The 19,910-nt window shown below is 40.7% G+C and overlaps 1 protein-coding gene across 2 annotated transcripts in view; it reads right to left on the bottom strand.

Annotated features, from left to right (window-relative positions):
- The window catches only part of ano8b (anoctamin 8b), a 37,922-nt gene extending 19,721 nt beyond the window's left edge, over positions 1-18,201 (bottom strand). Inside the window, exon 1 of one of the 2 annotated variants that reach the window (XM_069153262.1) lies at positions 17,804-18,201. In XM_069153262.1, coding sequence (XP_069009363.1) covers positions 17,804-17,984 — 181 coding nt within the window. In that variant the 5' untranslated portion in view covers positions 17,985-18,201. Of the gene's footprint in view, positions 1-1,453; positions 1,588-17,803 lie in introns of those variants that run through there. The other variant, XM_069153263.1, reaches the window with a different exon arrangement.
- Positions 18,202-19,910: the final 1,709 nt, after the last annotated feature.

Raw genomic sequence — 19,910 nt, 5'->3', positions numbered from 1 at the left:
GCTGCCCCAACACACACGCACACAAAACTGTCCTTCTCGACAGTACAGATTTAAATGTCACAGCCCTTCGCCTCACAACACGAGGCTGACACAAATAATCCTGCCCTGCCAAGAGCAGAGGCCACACATTGTCTAAATTGTCACATACACACAGAGACACTCAACTCAATCAACTCCACACATCCTACTGCAGCTACATCTCAGTGTGGGGATATGTCCCGAGTCTTAGCGACACCAACATACAATACTTGAACTGTAAAATAATAATCTTCAAGGATTTCAAGGTAAAAATCTCAACTATGCTGAATATACAGTCATAGTTTCAGCTTCCGTGTAGAATTACACACCAAAAATAGTTCTACTGTAGCCACAACAAAGCCACTTTAATGCAGCAAACTGAAGGCCAACGATGCACAATGTACAGTATATCTCTTCTGGTGTGGATACTGTAGCATCATGGGAAGAAAAAAAACATTTTAAGAAAACTGCCCCTGTGTTTTTTCTGGCTCATATGAACTATATCTTTGCTCTGACACCCTCTTCGACCTTGTAGAGTCTCATATTCCCACTGATATATCAGCGCAAATAGTTTAAAGACGACCAAGTGAAATGTAACCAGTGTTCGCCAAGACCCTGCTCAGCTGTCAGAAGACAATTTGTGAAAACTATTTTCCGGGTCCTGAATAATAATGACAGCCGCCTGGAGAGAATGTCCGTCCCACAGCAGCCCTGTAATCAGTGAGGCGTGAGTTGTCAGAGGAGCTGGAGAGAAAGGCACTTTCCAAAGATCAGTTCAGTATCACAGCATTCATCCAATAGTTCACTATTGGATTATTTGTATGTATTTCAAGCAGTACAATGTATTAGAAATGTGAAATAAATCAATTAAATTTTACACACACACAGGCCAAGGTCATGGTAGGCTGTAAATTTTGCCACGATATCATCACTATTAACATGATGCTGTAAATCAAACTGCATCTCTATGTGGTCTGTGGATCCAGTAAACACCTGTCTCATAAAAAAAAAAAAAGCATCAGTGTGCCCCTCTACTTCCTGGAACAGAGAGTACATTGTGGGGCATAATAAGCCTTGTTTTGCTGCCTAGTTCAAATTTTGCAGTTTTATTATATATTTTAGGAATTCTTTCTTCCATGTGTCATTTTAAGCTTTTCTCTCTGTTTTCCCTTCTTGCAAAGCACCACGGTTCTCACCCAAAAAGGTTCTGGTAAACATAAATTAGAGCCATTAGAGACACAGAGGATGCCAACAAAATGTAAAAACAACAACAACATTACCCAGTAAATCTCATGACTTATCTACCTTTAAAAAAAAAAAAATTCAGCCAACTATATTTGGCAGTGGATCGTATCTTCTGTCAAGATAAATCTATTAGAGTTACTTTTTGAGTTGCAGATAGCATTACTATTTAAAGAATCTCACGAGTACTTACAAAGAGCTTGTGACAATTTGATCTGGCTCCACACCGCTTTTCCCCTCTGAAGAACATTTTCAAACATCGCAACAGACTGAGCAGCAAACAGCAAGGTATTTTTGACTCTTTAATATTGAGTGTTTCCCCTCGATAGTGAAATCTGACTGGTTGCTCCACTGTGTTTTAGATGAAATGCTGCAGGCAGTGCTGCGACATGACAGCAATTCTAATGAGTCCTGTATTCATCGCTGAGAGCAACAGACACACGCACGCACTCCTGGAACAGCCAGCAGATTGGTTTCAACATTTCCACAAGGCTTCAGTTTGTGCCCCAAACTGAGCTAATGCTCGGGTGGTTTGTGTGTTTGTTAGGATGTTGAACATAAACAGCGATTAATACACAGCCTATGAAAATCTCACTGCAAGGACTTGGCCTGTCTGGTAGGTTTGCATGTGTATGTTTATGTATAAGAGTGTGTTTTTGCTCTATACAAACTAGGGATGTGTATTTGAAGCAAAGCTACTATTCGAAATTCGCTCTGAACTATTTGATTTTTCTTCTAATATTGATTGAATTAGATGTAACATTTACTCTGCGGCAACATTAACATTAGGTGACATTTACATACATGTACATGCTGCTTACATATGCCTTAATATTATATGAAAAAAGTACATTTCAATAAAGGAAGCTTCAGGCAGACAATAAGTCAGTTATAGTCACAAGCCGCTGTCCAATCATTTATGACTTTGGATGGTGCACTATATTTACGACATCGCTCCTATCTCCTATGTACATTAGCCGACTACAGATCTGTAACTAACTCCCTCAGCCTCCTCTGCAACAGAAAACGTAGGTTTTTTTTTTGGGACTGTCTGTGTCAAGCTTGTGCAGATTTTTCCAGAGCATTACATAGAGTCTGTAATTCTGAAATAGTGAACGGTTAAGTCTGATGTCAGTGTGCTGCCTGAACTGTAAAAAAAACTGTCATTAGGCTATCATCATATTGCTTTTGAGTCGTCGCCCATTGTTTGCATTCCCATTTAACTAATAAGCTTCATCCCTTCTCCAACCGAGTTTGATTTAACAAAAGTAATCAATTAGCATTGATAGATATGACCTAGTTTTACCTCATTTGTGATCTTCTTGAAAAAGTGAGTTCAACACATAATTTGTGTGCGATTACTATCACACATTTTACAGTGTTCGAATGATTGATTTAAAGTATTTACAATTTTAAAGTGCTTACAAATTCCACCCATTTTTATGAATCTTCTTAATGAAATAAATCTCTCACTACAAAGACAAATTAGCCAAAAGGTAATTTATGTTGGCAAAAATAAGATGATTTCGGAGTTTGAAAGCCCCTTTGGCCCTGTACAGAAACCAGGTCGCTGTGGAGTAGGTTGGCCCGGGACTGGCAGAGATACAGATAAAACCTGTATGACTCACGGCACTCACAGTGAGATGACTGTTCCAGGGCTAATGCTTATCTGACAGCAGCCAGGCAGGAGAAACAAGCAGGGTGTCTTTCTGTGATCCGCATCGCTCTCTGAAGCATTTCTGTGGGATGTTTATGTGTGTGTGTGTGTCCGCACAGGTATTTGTCTATGTGCATGTGTGTGTGTGAGACTGAGACACAGTAGAAAGTACTAGATTATTCGGGTGTAAAACACTCAGGCGAAGCACTAAAATGAAGGTCAAAGACACTTAAAGAAAGACCTGATGATGCATTCACTGCCTTCCCAGGCTGTGCAACTCTGTTTGATAATGGGCTGGTCTTTATGCATGGCTGAAGCAGCTTTGGGTCAACTTTAAAGATTTAAATTCAAGTAGAAGTTATTTACTACTTTTACTAATCAAGCTTTGGTCTGAATCTTTAATCCGGGACAAAAGTTTGGGTTAGGCTGAAAAGGGACATATTACTATGTATGTTAATCTGAGACATGTTCTTTACATGAGGCTGAAGTAATCCAGGCTAACATGCTGTTATCAGGCTAAACTAATCCTGGTAATCCTCTTCGAGCTAATGTAAATCTTTGAATGCAGTTTGAGGATTGATTTCCTAATCCTGGATGAAGTTACCGTGAATAAAAGTGCACTATTTTAAAATAAAGGCAAAATGAGTAGTCGTAATCAACATTCAAATGACAGTGCTGATCGGGTAATAGCAGTTAACTGAGGTAAATGTTCTGGCAAAGCTCTCAGCATTGCCAGAATCTCTGTATATTCAGTCTCATTTATGTGTTCCTGCACTATACTGCTGTTATTTTATCCACCTTCGTTCTCCCGCCTTTGTCCTGTTAAAGGACCAGTGGGTAGGATTTAGGAGGATCTATTGACCGAAATGGGACAAATTATTCATAACTATGTTTTCATTATGTATAATCCCCTGAAACTAAACATCCTTGCGCTCTCATTACATTTGAATTAGTTATTAGTATCAACATAGGGAGCAAGTCTTCTTCCACAGAGCGCACCATGTTACACCGCCATGTTTCTACAGTAGCCAAGAATAGACAAACTTCAAGTTAGAAAAACTATTTTGCATGTTTTGCAAGTATCACAGCCATCTTAGGTTTTTTGCAAGGTGAGCAGTGTTAGGTTGGTTGCAATCTGCAACCTCACTGCTAGATGCAACGAAATCCTACTAAATACTCCTTTTAAGAAATGGACCTGGGAATCTGGTCTGACTACGAGTAACGTGGACCGCATGATTGTTTAGTTTCTCCTCAGACAAGCAGAGACGTTTAAGTGATAATAATTATCATGCTGTTAAGAACTAAATCTTACTGAAAAAAAAAACAGCTTTAATTGCAGAAACAATGTTCAAAAAAACTTAGTTCTGCAGTTCATCACCAAGTTTTAGTGTTTAAATGATCATTTTTAATTTTAATATCAATTTAATTTGTTCTAGATCTGTTGATTTTGTCAACCCCTTCACAGTCATTTCTTACTGATTACTAAATAAGATGAAAAGCCTGAAAGCATTTTTGTAGGAGCACTGTGAAAACAGTGTGCAGCACATAATGATCCAACAAGTACTATGTGCTCCTCTAAATGACAGAAAAGTTGTGGGGATTGTGCCGAAAAAATCAGTGATTTTACAATAACCTGAATGTTTGTCATTATAAATCTAAAAATCTCTTTTACTGAACTGATATGAAGCTGAGGATTCGTACTTTTAAAGGCACTTCTGGACAAAGCTGCATTTGGCACTCTGGCAACAGAGTGTATTTTCCTTGGAGGGTGCAGACTGGAGCAGGATTTTCTCAGTTGTGTCATTTTGAAGTACATCTCTGTTTTTTAGTCAATCAGAAAGACAGACACACACACAGACATGATGTGATAAAGGCAGGGTTACTGACAGAGCTCCCAATAGACATAGAGGAAAGATAGCAAGCAAAAAGACTGGCAGAAAATATTTCCTTTGTCACATTCTCTGAGTGTGTGACTGGAACAAATCACCCTATTAGCACGATTACATCAGTAAGTGGGACGGAGAGCCTGATCAGGTTCAAACACCCAACAATTTCCTTAATTAGAATAATCTCCGACTCTGTACGACGCCATCCTGTACAGACAAGTCCACACACAGCCACGCTCTAGACCCACTGCAGCCTTTCAAAACTGTTCGTGACTCTTCATCTGCAGATACAGGCCCACACAGACATGAAATACACCACGTACAGTACATATAAACAGGTGCAGCTTCAGCAACATTAATACTGACTCATCGAATCAAATCATGCAGCTGGTAAATAAATAAAACATTGGACCATTCCACCTGTGAAGCTAATGTGAGTCAAGCAGTGGATTTTGCAACTGCAGTCTGAATGTCTCACGAAAAAAAAAGAAAAAAAGAAAAGAAAAAGAAAACACAGTTTCTCCTCTTATCTGTCCCTTTTCTCCAACTTCCAAACACAAACTCATTTTGTTGCTTGTTGCAGCGTCCACATCACTATATCCTCTCGATGCAAGGTACACAGCCTGCATACATTTACATAGATACCAAATTGGCAAAAGCAAACACTCCCAATTCCACGCTGCCTCCTCCTTTTCACTGGCAGCTGTACACACAGATGTGTTTTAGAGGATATGAAAGCCCCTCTTCCCAGTGCAGCAGAACACTCCTCCTGTCTTTCTTCACTTTCTTTCACCTCTCTTTTACACCACAGCCCTCTCAGCCTCTCTCTCTCTCTCTCCCTCCTCTTTATATCTTTCTGCCACTACCATCCCTGCCTCTTTTCTCTCATCCAAATCCTCCCTCTTAGCCCCTTCTGGGCAGAATCTATCAGTTCCTCCTTCTCACCATGCCTTCTTTTCATCTCTTTCTCTCCCTCTCAGCTCTCCTGCCTTCTCTCTCAGTCAGCCTCTCTCAAGAGGTATTTGTCATCACCGTGTACATAGAGCTGTTATGGATGATGCCTTCAAAACAGGCAGAGGGAGAGATGAGGAAGAATTCTGGATAGTGATACAAACAAACCTGGTTTAATGCAGCGAGTTGCTCCAGTGGTCGAGCATAAACACAACATGTTTCCTGTAAAAAGCGTAATTTCTGCCATTAGCTGAAGCTTTACCCCGAATGACTTTTCTTCATCACTGAAGGTAACATAGAAGATCATGCTATAATTTTGTATTTTATAACAAAAAAGGGACAGGCAGCTGAAAAAAAAGTGTGAAATTAAAACCAGTTTCCTGTAAGTTTCTAAACTGTTTTCCAATCAGCCTGCAATCAGGCCTGCCGCTAATTAACCATCATCTCTCTAAATAATGCTAAGATAGTCTTTGCATGACATTTACACGATACAAATTCAGTGTAACTTCATACTCAAAAGCAAATTAAACTGTTTTATAAATGTAAAACAGGTGAAGAAAGGGACAAGGCTGAGATTCAGCTGTTAATTTAGCATAATATAATTATAGCCAACTTTGATTTGATAACTTTTATTTCCTGCTTTGACTATTTACTACACATTAGAGAATAAAATATTTATGTTTTTTTGGCGTCTGTGACATTCAGATGTAGCCTAGAAATTTAAAATATAGTGGAGTTTTATGTAAAGTTACCGATAAGATCTTTTCCATGTCCCTGGCATCTAAACTTTCCAGCAGTGAGGGATGACATGTGCATGACACGGGTGTCTCACGCAGGCTGTATCGCTGCTCTATCTCAAAGTAAACATAGTATAAACAAGAAGGACAGCTAAGGTGGATGGGAATGTTTTTAGCTTGACAGGTATTTGGTTGATATAAACCAAAGTATTCTAAATTAAAATCTGATCTGATGACGATGGTCCAGATGGTACAAGATGAAGAGTCAGAGGATCATTAAAATGATAATGATTTATGTAGCCACCGTGCATATCACGCTCATCCGTCCAACAGTTGTTTGGGCATTTTACTCGAACACCCAAATATAAACCTGCTGGTTGAGCTAGAGGAAAAGCCAAGAGATCTTCAAAGTCTGTAGTCTTCATCCTTTGGGGATTAATGAACTCTCGTCCAAAATTCAATGGCAATGCATCAAATAGTTACTGAGTTATTTCAGTCTAGACCAAAGTGGTGGAACAACAGACCAACGGACAGACACATCACTAGAGAGATCTGTTCTGGGATAAAACAAACTGGATGTGACGTAGGTGCAATAAGGATTTCCTTTCAGTGACAGAAAGAAGGAATTTGTTACACCTTTGTAACAAATGGGATGAAGATGTCAAAATGCTCGTTGATGTCAGAAGTCAGGTTTCCTCATTAACAATTGCGGGGAGGATAATAGGGAGTCGTCCTTGTCTTGAAAATAACAATGATTGCATGTCACACTGGAGCCACTTGTGGCTGAGGGCCAAGAGGAGGACAAGGCAAGAGCATGTAGGGAGAAAAGAGCCACAGTGCTCACACAGCAGAATAGTTGAAGTATCACTTTTCCCCAGCCCATTTTCTTTCTTTCCTTTACATCACTTTTTGTCTGTGCTCCCCACTTAGTCTCGCTAAATCTGCCTCCTTTATTTCCCACTCGCTCTTTCTCTCTGCCAAGTAGGCTAATCTTTGGTTCATTCTGGGTTAGCTGGTTACTTTGAGTGAGCTACATCAGTGAAACAGCAAAGAAGCAGGGATTGAGCTGTGGTATACTTTATAAAGCTGGGGTTAAATGAGGAAAAAATACAGTGTGCTATTCAGTCAGGTAACAATCATGAACGGAAGCCAGTTTTTGAATGCTTTTTATTCCCAGTCAGTGCAGAGTACCCCTTCAGACAAACACAGACTGGTTATCTAACTGGCTGAATTGAACATTGTCAAGAGGGGATTACGAGTTATGAATAAGCGAGTGGTGAGGGTGAATATAGTCGAGTGAATAGCAGCCTTTGTGGAGCAAACAGACCTCCTTGTTGAGAAGTGGGCAACTGCCAATGTGGAGGAAGGGGTTTCTGATGAACTCAGAACAAAAGGACACGGATTACACCGGGCAACAATGCAGACATATGTGAGTGGTCATTTCTGTGCTGTATGGAGCAGATTACAGGCCACTACAGCACCACAGTGCTTTGATTAATTCTGATAAAGCAGTTCTAAATACCTTGAAGAACATTACATATTAAACTTATGATGGACCTGATGACTTAAAGAAATAGTTCAAAATATTTCTTTCTTGACGATAGTTACATGAGAAAAACAATACTACATTTAAAGATGTGTGACAATGGATCTTTCGGAGGTACCTGATAAGCCGATATTTTCTGACTCTTTTGGCAACTTGCAGATAATGAAAAAAGCATGGATGTTTTTCTACTTAATTACAAAAAATATCAAATAGTAGAAGTGAAATATTACTCGGCCTACTCTTACAATGTTGCCCTACTGGCAGATGCAGACATAAAATACAATGCTTTTCAAATTGTGCACATTAACTAGCATATTTATGCCAATATTTCATTGAAAGACTTAAAGATTTTATCTGCCGATACTGATGGCATGCTGATATTATTGTGCATCATACTACAGTATGATGACAAACAGTTTCTTATATAGAGCACACAGACGATCATGGCGAGGACCTCACGACTTGGCCATTCAGAGAAAACAGACTCATACATTTTTAATTAACTTTAACAGAGAGCATTTCTGTCTAATGTAGGGCTGTTACTGTACAACTGATCGACAGTACGAAGCTCAAAATAATTTCAGTAATACGCAGTCTCGTCTAGGAAAGTTGTACTGACAACTGTTAATTCAATTATTTCAAGAAATCTTGGAATGACATTGCTTTCATAACATTTGAGGAGATCCAGTTTGTGCCAGTGTCTCAGGAGGACATTCATGATTATAAACATTAAAATCATGAGATAATCAGGCGCTCCAGTGCAGTCAAACATCCCAGTAAATATCGAGGGAAACAGGGCATTTCTACTCACATCAGGAATAATGTTGGACACTACAGTAACTGAGGAGGATAAGAGAAGACTGAACTTATAGTTAAAAGATACTGCAGCGGTGAGTCAGTCAGTCTGATGGCTCTCGGACGAACTCATCTGTATGATGCCACAATATTCTATTCCTGGACAGGAAAGATGGGAAGGAGGCTCCAAGTCAGATCAATACCCATGAGGAACCAGGGATTCTTGTACATTAGTACAGGATCCCTCCCATTTCCTTTCCCACTCAATGACAAGCCGAGGAAGATATCCTTAATGACTCAGTCAGCTTTGATTTCTCGTTCCTTTCAAAAAGGAGGAAAATCTATGCAGCAGTTCATCCTGACTTATTTGGCTCTGCAGTTTCAACAGAGGAATGTTGGGAAGGTCAGTAACACTATTACATGTGTAACAAAATTGAAATGAGGGTTAAAAAACAACTAAACAATAGAAAAAGAAGTAGCACAGTTAGTGTAATCTGTTTCATTATTGAAATGTATTATGACAAATTCAACCCAACTGGAGCCACTAATTTTACTGTTTGTCAAAGTCAATGCATCTTTAAATTGGTGAATCCATCTTGGGTTAAAAAGAGGGTAAAGACCTTCACACTAACATTGGGCAGTTAACCATTATGTCCCTATAAACACTGATCAGGAGAAAAGTTAAAGACCGGAGCTCTCAAATGCAAATACGGGTGTCATAGCGGTGGCAATGCGGTTTATTTTCTTTGACAGCCAATTGTTTTCAGGCATCATCAGAAACGCTGCATAATCACAGACTCCTCGTAGCATTTTGCCAAGGGAAAAGAGCTGGAGTACGAGCTGCAGAAAGCATATGACACAGTACCAGAATCATGATTTTCTGTCCACAAGATGAAACTATGTGCAGAAAACTAAACAGGCATGGAGCAGCAGAGGACACACAGAGTATATGTTATTTTATAGGTCAGTAAAGAAAAAGGCAAAGAGATAAGAGCACACAAAAGCCTGTACTTTACTGCTGTTCATCAGTCAACATTGGCAATGTTCAAATATAAGAGCTGGACTTTCATCTCATTCAAGCTCTTATTAAATCCAGGGGCCAGAATCTGACTTGGTTTTTCAGACAAGGAACAAAAATGTAAAACATCTTATAGCACACATAACTAATCACACACTCCAACCCCTTTAACCCCACGACTGAATCAGTCAGTACAAACTCATTCTGTGCAGCCAAGCTTTGTTTAAACTCACATGGCTTCATTTTAAATTCCTCCAAAGTTTCCTAAAATACCAAATATTCCAGACTGAATTATAACAAGACATTAAGAATATTTGGTTTCAATAGAAAAAGTAAGGTTGTAACTTAATGGATTTCACTGGTCTTGGTTTTCAATATACAAACCAAGTGGCTTCGATGAAGCTGATACACAATATACAATATGTGATTTCGTAATATTTTTTTATGCATGTAAAGTAATTCCTTAAAAAAGGATAACTGGGTATTAAAGGATTAATCTAAGGTGTAACAGACTCCTCTAATCTTTTAGCAACAGCACTTTTTTCATGCATTGTTCTAAGATGTAATAAAAAATTATTTTAACACTGATCTCAATAAAGCAGCACGTTCAGTTATACAATGATGTAAATGTTTTATGCACACATTGTTTTGCATTGCATTTGCATCTATTCTGTGACTTTTTATACATTTTGTATATTTTACAGTAGAAGTTCTGTGTGTCATTGATTCTTGGGCTAATACCACAAACTATATGCTCTGCAACTATAACATGGTGGGTCCTTTGCTACATTGCTGTTTTACCTCTGAAGGTTAATGGTACTGGCATTAAGCCATAATGGCTCTATACAATAAAGAAGTGTCTTGGTGACAGATGTTTCCTCTGGCAAGTATAAAAATTAACATTGTATAAGAGGAGATTTTCCTACATCTAACCAGTAAAATAAATTTCAATAAAAAAATCCTAAAGAGGAAAAATTTTAACAGGACATTTACTGAGGTGAAACTTGAGGGGAGGACCAACAGCCAAGCTCTTATCTGTCATCTACAGCTGTGAGCTTTATGCTAATATACAAGTATTGTTTTCCCCATTACAGGGCTACACATAATTTAGCCTCTCTTCAGTCTATGATAAAGATTAGAGGCTAATGAACCCTGATTCTGTTCCTCACACTGAACTCGCTCCCTGTCTGGCCTTCACTCACTTACCAAACGAGATAAAAAATTTAAAAAAAAACAGGAAGATATACCAGAAAATCAGAGTAAAATGTTGCTAAAAAAAAAAGAGAAGTGACAGAGAAATGACTCCTTAGATGAGCGCTGTAATATTTGTGAGCATGCATCACTTCTAAAAAACAGATTATGCTGCTTTCTGCAGAAGGTTTAACGTCTCTAGCTGCAAAACAAATCTGAAGTGTTCTGAAGTGGCTAAACAAAATGAGTCACAGGAGGGCATTAGAAGAGGAACAAGAACATCAGGGAGGACCTACATTGCAGGCAGATTGTGCTTTACAACTCCCCTGCCTCTCATTGACTTTCTGCAGGTGAAAGAGCTTTCTTCCGTCATGTGTTACACTTTCGCAGCCCTTTATCCTTTTTTGGAGACCGCAGAGTGGCTAATGTGGAGCAGTTCCCTACGACCGGGGCTAAAAACAGCATTCTTCACCGTGGTCGTTGTGTTTCTCCGAGCTTTTCTTAGCAACTTAAAAAAAAGAAGGGGGGGGGGGGGGTCAAACCAAGGCCTAGTCAGTACAGCCACAGCAGATAAAGGACACGGTGACCGAATCTACTTCAATCCTACTTTTTTCTTACAGGAATATAGTATCAGTAGTACACACCGTAGAGGGCTGCTTACTGACTGTGCTTTGATCGTACAGCATGAAGCCTAAACTCACCGATAAGGTCTCTGCAACATGTCACTGCCTCCACACAAGGCAGGCGATGGGCAACACCAGCAGCACCTCTCTCTAAGCTACAGATGCTTCAAATGCATTAAGCTCTGGAGTGTGCATTATCGTTTACTGCGTGCAGTTTGATAATCTTCATGCCTATAAATGGAAAAAAAAAAAAGTGTAAACTTCCAGAGGCCATGAATGGAGATTTAGAAGCTGGTTGGCTAGAAGCAAAGAAGCATTACGGGTGATGTGATTAAGCCATTAAAAACCTGAGAATCTAGGCCGAGTGAAACACCACTGGCAAGAAAAATGCTTTAGCACAACTTCCTAAAACACATCAGCAGCTAATGGTTCCGGAAATACGCATCTACACAGCAGCATATTCACAGAGGACGACCGTCTACAGATGGCTGCGCTAGTAAAAACAAGCTGGCAAGAATCAGGTGACAAAACAGCAAACCCTACTGTTGATCAAAAGGTGTGGTGGTCACACTGATCCAAATCTAAACAAATATAATTCAGCATGAGCATGCAGCTCCCTGTTTGTTTTAGATTTTTATTGGATGCTAGAAATGACAACAACCAACGACGACTCTGAAACATGTCAATCAGCTCCAAATTATTATTTAAAAAAAAAAAAAAAAAAAAAAGTTCTTTCTCTTAAATGGACACAAATCTGTAATTAATTTGTGTCATCAGCCCCGCAAAATAAAAACAGACCAATGAGTCAGTATGGCAACACCCTTTCTGTGTCAACCAAAGTCACATAGGTTGTAGGTGACTCAGTTTATCTACAAAATCTGGACTAATTTCCAGGTAAAATACAAGAAACCAGAGATTGGTGTTGTACTAACAGCTGAGCCGACGGCCCACTGAGACTGAACAACTGTAACTGATAGCAGAAACACAGGATTTTGACAGTGATTAAGAAGATGCAATTAAGGTGGATCAATCAGATCACAGCCAAAACATGATACGCCTAATAAGGTCAGATTGACTTTGAATCCGATCAGGCACATTAAATCTGTGCATTCCTGATCATCCCAGCATTGTAAGGTGATGGATTTGATGTTTCTGGAAACAGAACCATACATCCATCCATTTTCTGCCGCTTATCCGACATCTGGTCGTGGAGACAGCAGGTTGAGCGAGTAAGCCCAGTCGTCCCTCTCCCCAGCAACATTTTCCAGCTCTTCCTGGCGGATCCGAAGGCATTCCCAGGCCACATGAGACATAGCATGTTCTGAGTCTACCCTGGGGTCTCCTACCAGTTGAATGTGCCTGAAAAACCACCAGTGGGAGGCGCACGGGAGGGATCCGAATCAGATGCCCAAACTACCTCAACTGGGTCCTTTTAACCAAAGGAGCTCAGACCAGATGTCAGAGCTCTTGACCCCATCTCTAAGGCTGAGACGAGTCAGAGGAAACTCATTTCAGCAGCTTGTATTAGTCTCATTCTTTCAGTCAGTACTTAAAGCTCATAACAATAGGTGAGAGTCAGAACTTAGATTGACGAGTAAATCGAATGTTTCGCCTTCCAGCTCAGCTCCCTCTTCATCAAAACGGTCTGGTGCAATGCTTGCTTTGCTGCTGATACCGCACCAATCCGCCAAACAAGACCACAAGATACCTGCATTTCCTCACAATTCTACCTTTAGCAACAGAAAATCCATGAAAGTGACTGCAGCACTGTCTAGAGTGTTTACCATCATCTGACCAGCTCCAACTTCACTGTAATTGTAATTGTATATAATATATATAGATATATACTGTACTGTATATACTGTGCATTTTATATTTTATATTTATATTTTTTACTGCTATTTTATTGCTTTTCTATTGTTCTATTATTATCTTATTGCTTCTGTATGCTGCTGTAGCGAAAAAAATTTCCCCTCGGGGATTCATAAAGTAACTACCTAACCTAACCTAACCTAATGATCTCACTTTCAAGCCAAGCTGCTCGTAATAAATAGCAGAGAGCCAGCTTTTTAATTTTATAGTTAGCCTGATGGTCTGTTTAATTCCTGCGTGAAATGTCTTGCCCAGTCAAAGGCTGGCTCACTAAAGCCATCCGTCAGCTGGATGTTTGACCCATCAGGTAAGGTTAATAAAGCCAATATTACTAGCAGCAAGGTCACCCCACATAGAGGCGATTTTCCTCGACTGCTAATGCAGCTAATGTGCAGCTCAGCACTTACCTCAGAAGAAAACAGGGGGAACAGGAAATATATATCTGCAGAGCATGAAGTGAAGAATAGTGATAGGAAAAGAGGCAGATGCAGAGAGAGGCATTAAGTTCAGAGTCATTAGGCACAACACACTGCTGTCTTTATATCATACTGCATTACGTTCATCATCCCCGTCATTTATAAAGCTGTGGGTGGGCGCACAAGCAGTGGCTCGGTCTGTCTGCCGCTGCTGTGAATAACAACTCTGCTTTTTGGAAGTTTTCCACTCAATGCTGCCCCTCACCCTGCTGTATTTAAAGCAACCTGTGTGACATTGAACCTGACTAAATCTGTCTGATGCAAAGCTGAGGTATTCGACTTGCTTGAGAGGCAGAGATACAGTGAGAGCTGCGCCCCGGCCAAGAGTCTATGGATGAGTGCAGATCCCTGCGTAATACATTTTCCTCATGCATTTTTCAGACTGTAAAGTGCATTTATTAATGCCAAGCATCAAGGACGAAGTTAAATAAGTTTGCAAAGATGAAAATGGACCTTTCAAATCTCAACACTGCCTCAGAAAAGACCTGCACTTTCACATCAGAACAGGAGTGAAAAAAGGGTTTCGTGCTACAGTTTTAGATTTTAACTGCTGAACCTGCTCACTGTTATATATTTCATAGTCACACATAATTTATATTCTGTGGCAGAACAAAGCCAAAAACTATAATTAGTCCATGACACAGCTTGCCCTGTAATCACAGTGTGACACACATTTTGATTCCTACATTTTTTGCAATGGGCAATTACGGGCTAATGTCAGAGCTTTTATGAAGAATGCCCACATATGAGGCTACAATACATTAATTACTGGCATATTTTAGACATTGTCCTGATGAGAGAAGGTATCTCCCAAGCTGCAACAGCACAATGAAAAGCACTGTAAATTCAGCTAAAAGATAAAATGCAGAATAAAAGTAAAAATGTTATTTAAAGTAAAGCGTTTAAACCAGATCTTAATGACAACGATCTCAAGCAGACACAGTGCGGCTCACTAATACTGCATCAAAGTAAGAATGTATTTCACCATATGTCCTCACAAATGTCCCAAATCCTAAACCACTGTGCAGGCTGATTGGGCAATCACAAATTACATGACCTGATTTCCACAACACACAATCTTATCAACACTGGCCTCAGAGGGGACACAAACTAATTGGTGAGACTTTTACGTTGCATTTTCTAATGGCGGGTGCTTAATTAATCCTTGAAACACAGGCCTGTGAGTGTTGGAGCTACAAAGGAAGATGGCTGAGAGGATCAAAGTCATTCCAGTCTTCTGTGGAGGGATTAGGAAAATATGGTGGAGGCATGGAGACAATCGAGCATCCAAGCCTCCAGTGAGGAAAATCCTTCCAGACTGCAACCAAAATCTCAGCTGCATGGAGAAGCCACCCTGCCCTGCTGCTGTGCAAGCTGACTGACACTGACACGTGTGAAGGCGGTTATGTGATATCATTTTAATCCCACTGAAGCCCCCAAACCTCTCTCTCTCATAACCAACGCAGGGAAATATACGGACAAGTGGGGGCAGGAGGTTTCAAGAGAGCAAGACAGTCTCTGTTGGAAACATTAGATCGGATGTAGGATGTTTCTTTATTGTCTGGGACGGATGTCGTCTTCAGTTTAGTCATGTTACCATCCCTGTAGTTCACGTATTCGTGATCAGACATAATAATTTTTTTTTTTTATATAAGATAAGGGAGGAGGCTCTGCTTGGATTTGACAGCAATTTAACACTAAGCGGGTGGTCGCGAGGCACAGACCAACAAAAACTGTCAACAAAAAAGAGTGAATTCTCGAACAAAAATCTAGCTGCTTTTTAAAAAAAATTTTTAATTCATTTTATTCTAATTGTTAGTAGCTGTATTTTTGGTGGGAGGTTATGTACTTCTATTAGTTAAATATAGCTTCAATAAAACCTTTATGTATTGTGTTTTCTTCTCTATTATCTGTGACAAAGTGTTCATTGAATAATTAAGTGTGATACGAGAGCTAAATGTGTCTGGGAAAATCCTCACTATCCTTACAATCCACTTCTCTACGTGTGTTTGTGTGACTCTGAGGAAGACTAATGTGTAGTAAATGCGCATTGGTCTTTATGTTACAGTGTAATAAAGGAATATTTGTGAACATAATAATCTTTCAACACAGTGTTTATGTCACAGAAACTCAAGCAGAAGCATTAATGCAGCGCTGAGCATCATTTCAAATTCTCAGAGTACATTTGATACAACATCTGCGTTTGCAGTGTATATCCAAAAAATACTTTATTAATGCTTTACTTTAAAATATACAAAAAAAAAATTTTTTAAATATAAAACCCATTTCTTTCTTTAGTAAAAGAAGCTAACTTTCCCTTATTTCAAATGTTTAAACACATGCAACCAAACCAGACCATTGCCTTAATAAATCAGGAAATTTCAGATTAAAAAAATGCGGAAACAAGTTATGAATCTGATGAGGCATTCAATACAATACTCAATGGTACATTTCCATCAGCAATGGAAAAAGTATTGATGGCTATCCGTACAGGTTTAAGCTCTGCGTACTATCTCAAGCTAACGAAGTGAGTGTAAAACTGAACTACTCTTCACTTCACTGACCCTCCAACACACCAGTCTCCCGTTAAAGGACCCAAACTGGCACCACTCGGTGCCACCCTCCCAAACAGGATGACATCAGGCTGCTCTTCCAGTCAGCAGCTGCCTGCTCAGGTTACCTCGACCAAGTGTGGAAAGGAGCACTCTTCTGCTGACAGCCCACTGCATCACTCTGCAGCAGTACTTGCAGGAGGCACACAGGCTGTCTCTGCACCCTGCATGCAGGAAAACAAACCTGGCTCGGCAGCTGAGGCTCCCTATCCAAGCTAATATTGCGCTCTGGTCCAAAAATAGCCACACTTGCAAATCTTGCAAAGAGACAACAATGATTTGGCCTATTCAAATCCACTATCAGTGTCATGGAATGTAAACAGAGCGCATGTTTGTCCTGCTTATCTTCTCTAAAAAAAAAGAAAAGAAAAGCTGGGTACCATCATTTTAGCAGTCCCTAACAGACACAGCACTGGAAACTAGAATACTATTAAATGTAAGGCGATATAAACCACACAGCATGCACACACTGTAACAAATTAGGGGCATTCATGGCTCAACCTTCATTAAAATGACAAAACATGCACCTGCCCAATGGGCTATCTAATAGCATGGAAACTGAGAGTGAGGGAATAACGTGGCAATCAGCTGTGGTCCGGTCAAACAACAGTTTAGAAATCCCTGGGTGATCCTGAAGTTAATAAACATTTGGTGATCAGGATGGTTGACAGAGCTCATAGAGACAATAAAGACATGAATGAAAATCCCTTCAATAAAAAACAACTAGCAGCCAATCATAGCTTACTGAAGCCTTTAGGGATACTGTGGGAAAAAAAAACCCACTCCAGCAGGATGACTGCAACTGCCCACAGGAATACTGTGAAAATAAGCTTACATAGGAGGTGAGCTAATAGGCTACAAAAACCGACAATAAGGTCAGAGCTACAAGGATGTGCCAAATGTAGTAATTTTCCAGAACGGGGAACATAACTTCAATCATTTTTTTTTAATTTTTTTTTTAAAGCCGCTGCTGTATGGATCTGCAAACACAAGTTAAAGCCCTTCTTTACAGGCCTGTAGGCTGATCACTTGGTCATTTTGGGACGCCCTCGTGCAGACAAAAGAACGGTGTGTGTGATGGTGCGATGCTCGTCTCGTCTCCCAACATCACGTTCAACTGTCCTCTCTTCCGGCAGGAAACCGCATCGTCCAAAGCAGAAAGAGGCAGTCTGGACTTACCCAGTACACCGGAGGAGGTTTGTTGCGGGGCAGCGCCCGGGTCCGGCCTCTCCGCGTCTCCCTGCTGCGCTCGGTGTCGGTGCCGGGAGCTCTCGGGGCCGTCGCCGGCAGTGGTCGCGCCACTGGCGGCCGCCGCCGCCGCGGCTGCAGCGCCTGCCGCTGCCGTCCCCGTGTCGGGCATGCTCTCTATCAGCGAGGAGCGACGGAAGATGAAAATATTCTCCGGGAAATTATGCAGTGATATCGCATCTCAGGAGGAGGGCAAAGCATGGGTGTAGCAGGGCGGCCGGTGTAGGGTCCAAATGAAGGGTTAAATGAGTATGAAAGTGAAGTGAAGGTTGTCGGTGTCGGTGCAGCGGCGGATCATCCTGGTGCTTCTCTGGAGCAGGATGCGCGGCTAGATGGAGAGCGCTCCTCCCGACGACTACAGAGGAGGGACAAAGAGAGGGAGGGCGGGGAGGGGAGGGGAGGGAGGGGGCTGGGTGACACACACCTTACAATATTTCACAATAGTAGCCTAATAAAACAGAGTATTAACTCAGATAGTATCAGCAGTCTTGTGGAGGAATTCCCTTATGTAAAATTACATTTCTGACTAAAAGCCAGGTAACCTACTATTATTTAAAAAAAGTGTATGCGCACTAACCCTACATAAATCTTTTAAGATCATAATAGTAATTTTAAACATGCATGACCTTGCAATTTTTCCATCCCCAAGAACATTTATTTTTATCATCCTACAGTGACCTCCGCAAGCAGCCAAGCTTCAAATGAATGCCAGAAATAGAATCCACTTGAATAAATGTCAAATAAATAAAGCACATGACATAAACAACTTTACTAAACTGTCCATTATGCCCATTCATATGATGACCAGGATGATATCCATTGTGCTCTTAAGGTACCCTCCTTTAATTCAAATAATGATATTCCTTTTGTGCAGGCAGGTGGCATCTGCAGTGCTCCTCTGTGCTTGTGACTGCCCTATCCTGTCCTGGGAGATTAAATAGACTATGACTTATTTATGAATGCAAAAAATACCCCCATAGATGAAATTTGTCGTGATGCCCAGGTGTAGGTACACAATGTCTTCTCAGTCAGTGTACACTCTCCAATACATCCTGTATCCTGTTTGTCATTCACTGTCGACTGTCATTCCAGCACCACACTAATTATATTTACAAACAGGTAAGGCTGTAAAGGAAGGGGCTGTGCCTCAAATAGGTTGTTGGTTTAATCCCCAGTTCCTCCTGTCTGCCTGCGTAGTGTGTGTGTGTGTGTGTGTGTGTGTGTGTGTGTGTGTGTGTGTGTGTGTGTGTGTGTGTGTGTGTGTGTGTGTGTGTGTGTGTTTGAATGGGAAACCTTGTCAAGCGATTTGTAAACAGCAAAGGTAAAAATGCACTCAGTAAGAGCAGACCATTTAATTTACCTTTTTACATGGCAAATTGTGTCGCCACATCTGGTCACAGTTATGTTCCTAAAAATGAGCAAACAATAATCTATGAGTGTCATTGGCAGCCTACCGCCTAAACAAACACATTCTTCAAATGAAACATTGTGGTGCCGACTCTGCAGTTAGATGATCCCCTGCTGGTAAAATATGTTTCTGTCACCATGTGTGCAGTTTCACTATGAATGGGGGGAGTTGTTGAACTGTTTGTGAGGGATGCAGATGTGTGCAAAGAGGGTGGACATAACAGCTGTCCTTAACAAAGAGAATTTTCATCCTCTTGAATCAGATCCATGCCCTTGTAAACTGTGTTTTTGGCCAAAAGAGCCACAAACATTTGTGTATTGATGGTTCTCAGCAGCTGTGAGGTGGCAGCTGTCATGCTTTCTGCACACACAGCGCTCTCTATAAATTATTGAGATCACAGGTTAAGGATTGCTCCTCAGGCCATGCCTCTTCAGCATGTACACAAGCTCTTTGTGGGCGCCCCTCTTGGATGCTGTGTTTCATTGTGCAGTCGCACAGGCAGGCTGGCAGCCCTCCCCCTCGTATGGCTCACAACTCACAAGCATCTTGTCTGAGAGTAGAAATTCTGCTTACTCACCACCCTCTGGGATGACAGCTGCAAGGCGCTGCAGTGGGGCGCACGTGCACGCG

Source organism: Embiotoca jacksoni, unplaced genomic scaffold (genome assembly GCF_022577435.1).
Source record: "Embiotoca jacksoni isolate LCO1_2020_lvr unplaced genomic scaffold, fEmbJac1.0.p SCAF_19, whole genome shotgun sequence".
Lineage (NCBI taxonomy): Eukaryota > Metazoa > Chordata > Actinopteri > Embiotocidae > Embiotoca > Embiotoca jacksoni.
Note: the sequence above shows the minus strand (reverse complement) of the source record. Positions and strands in the feature narration are given on the sequence as shown.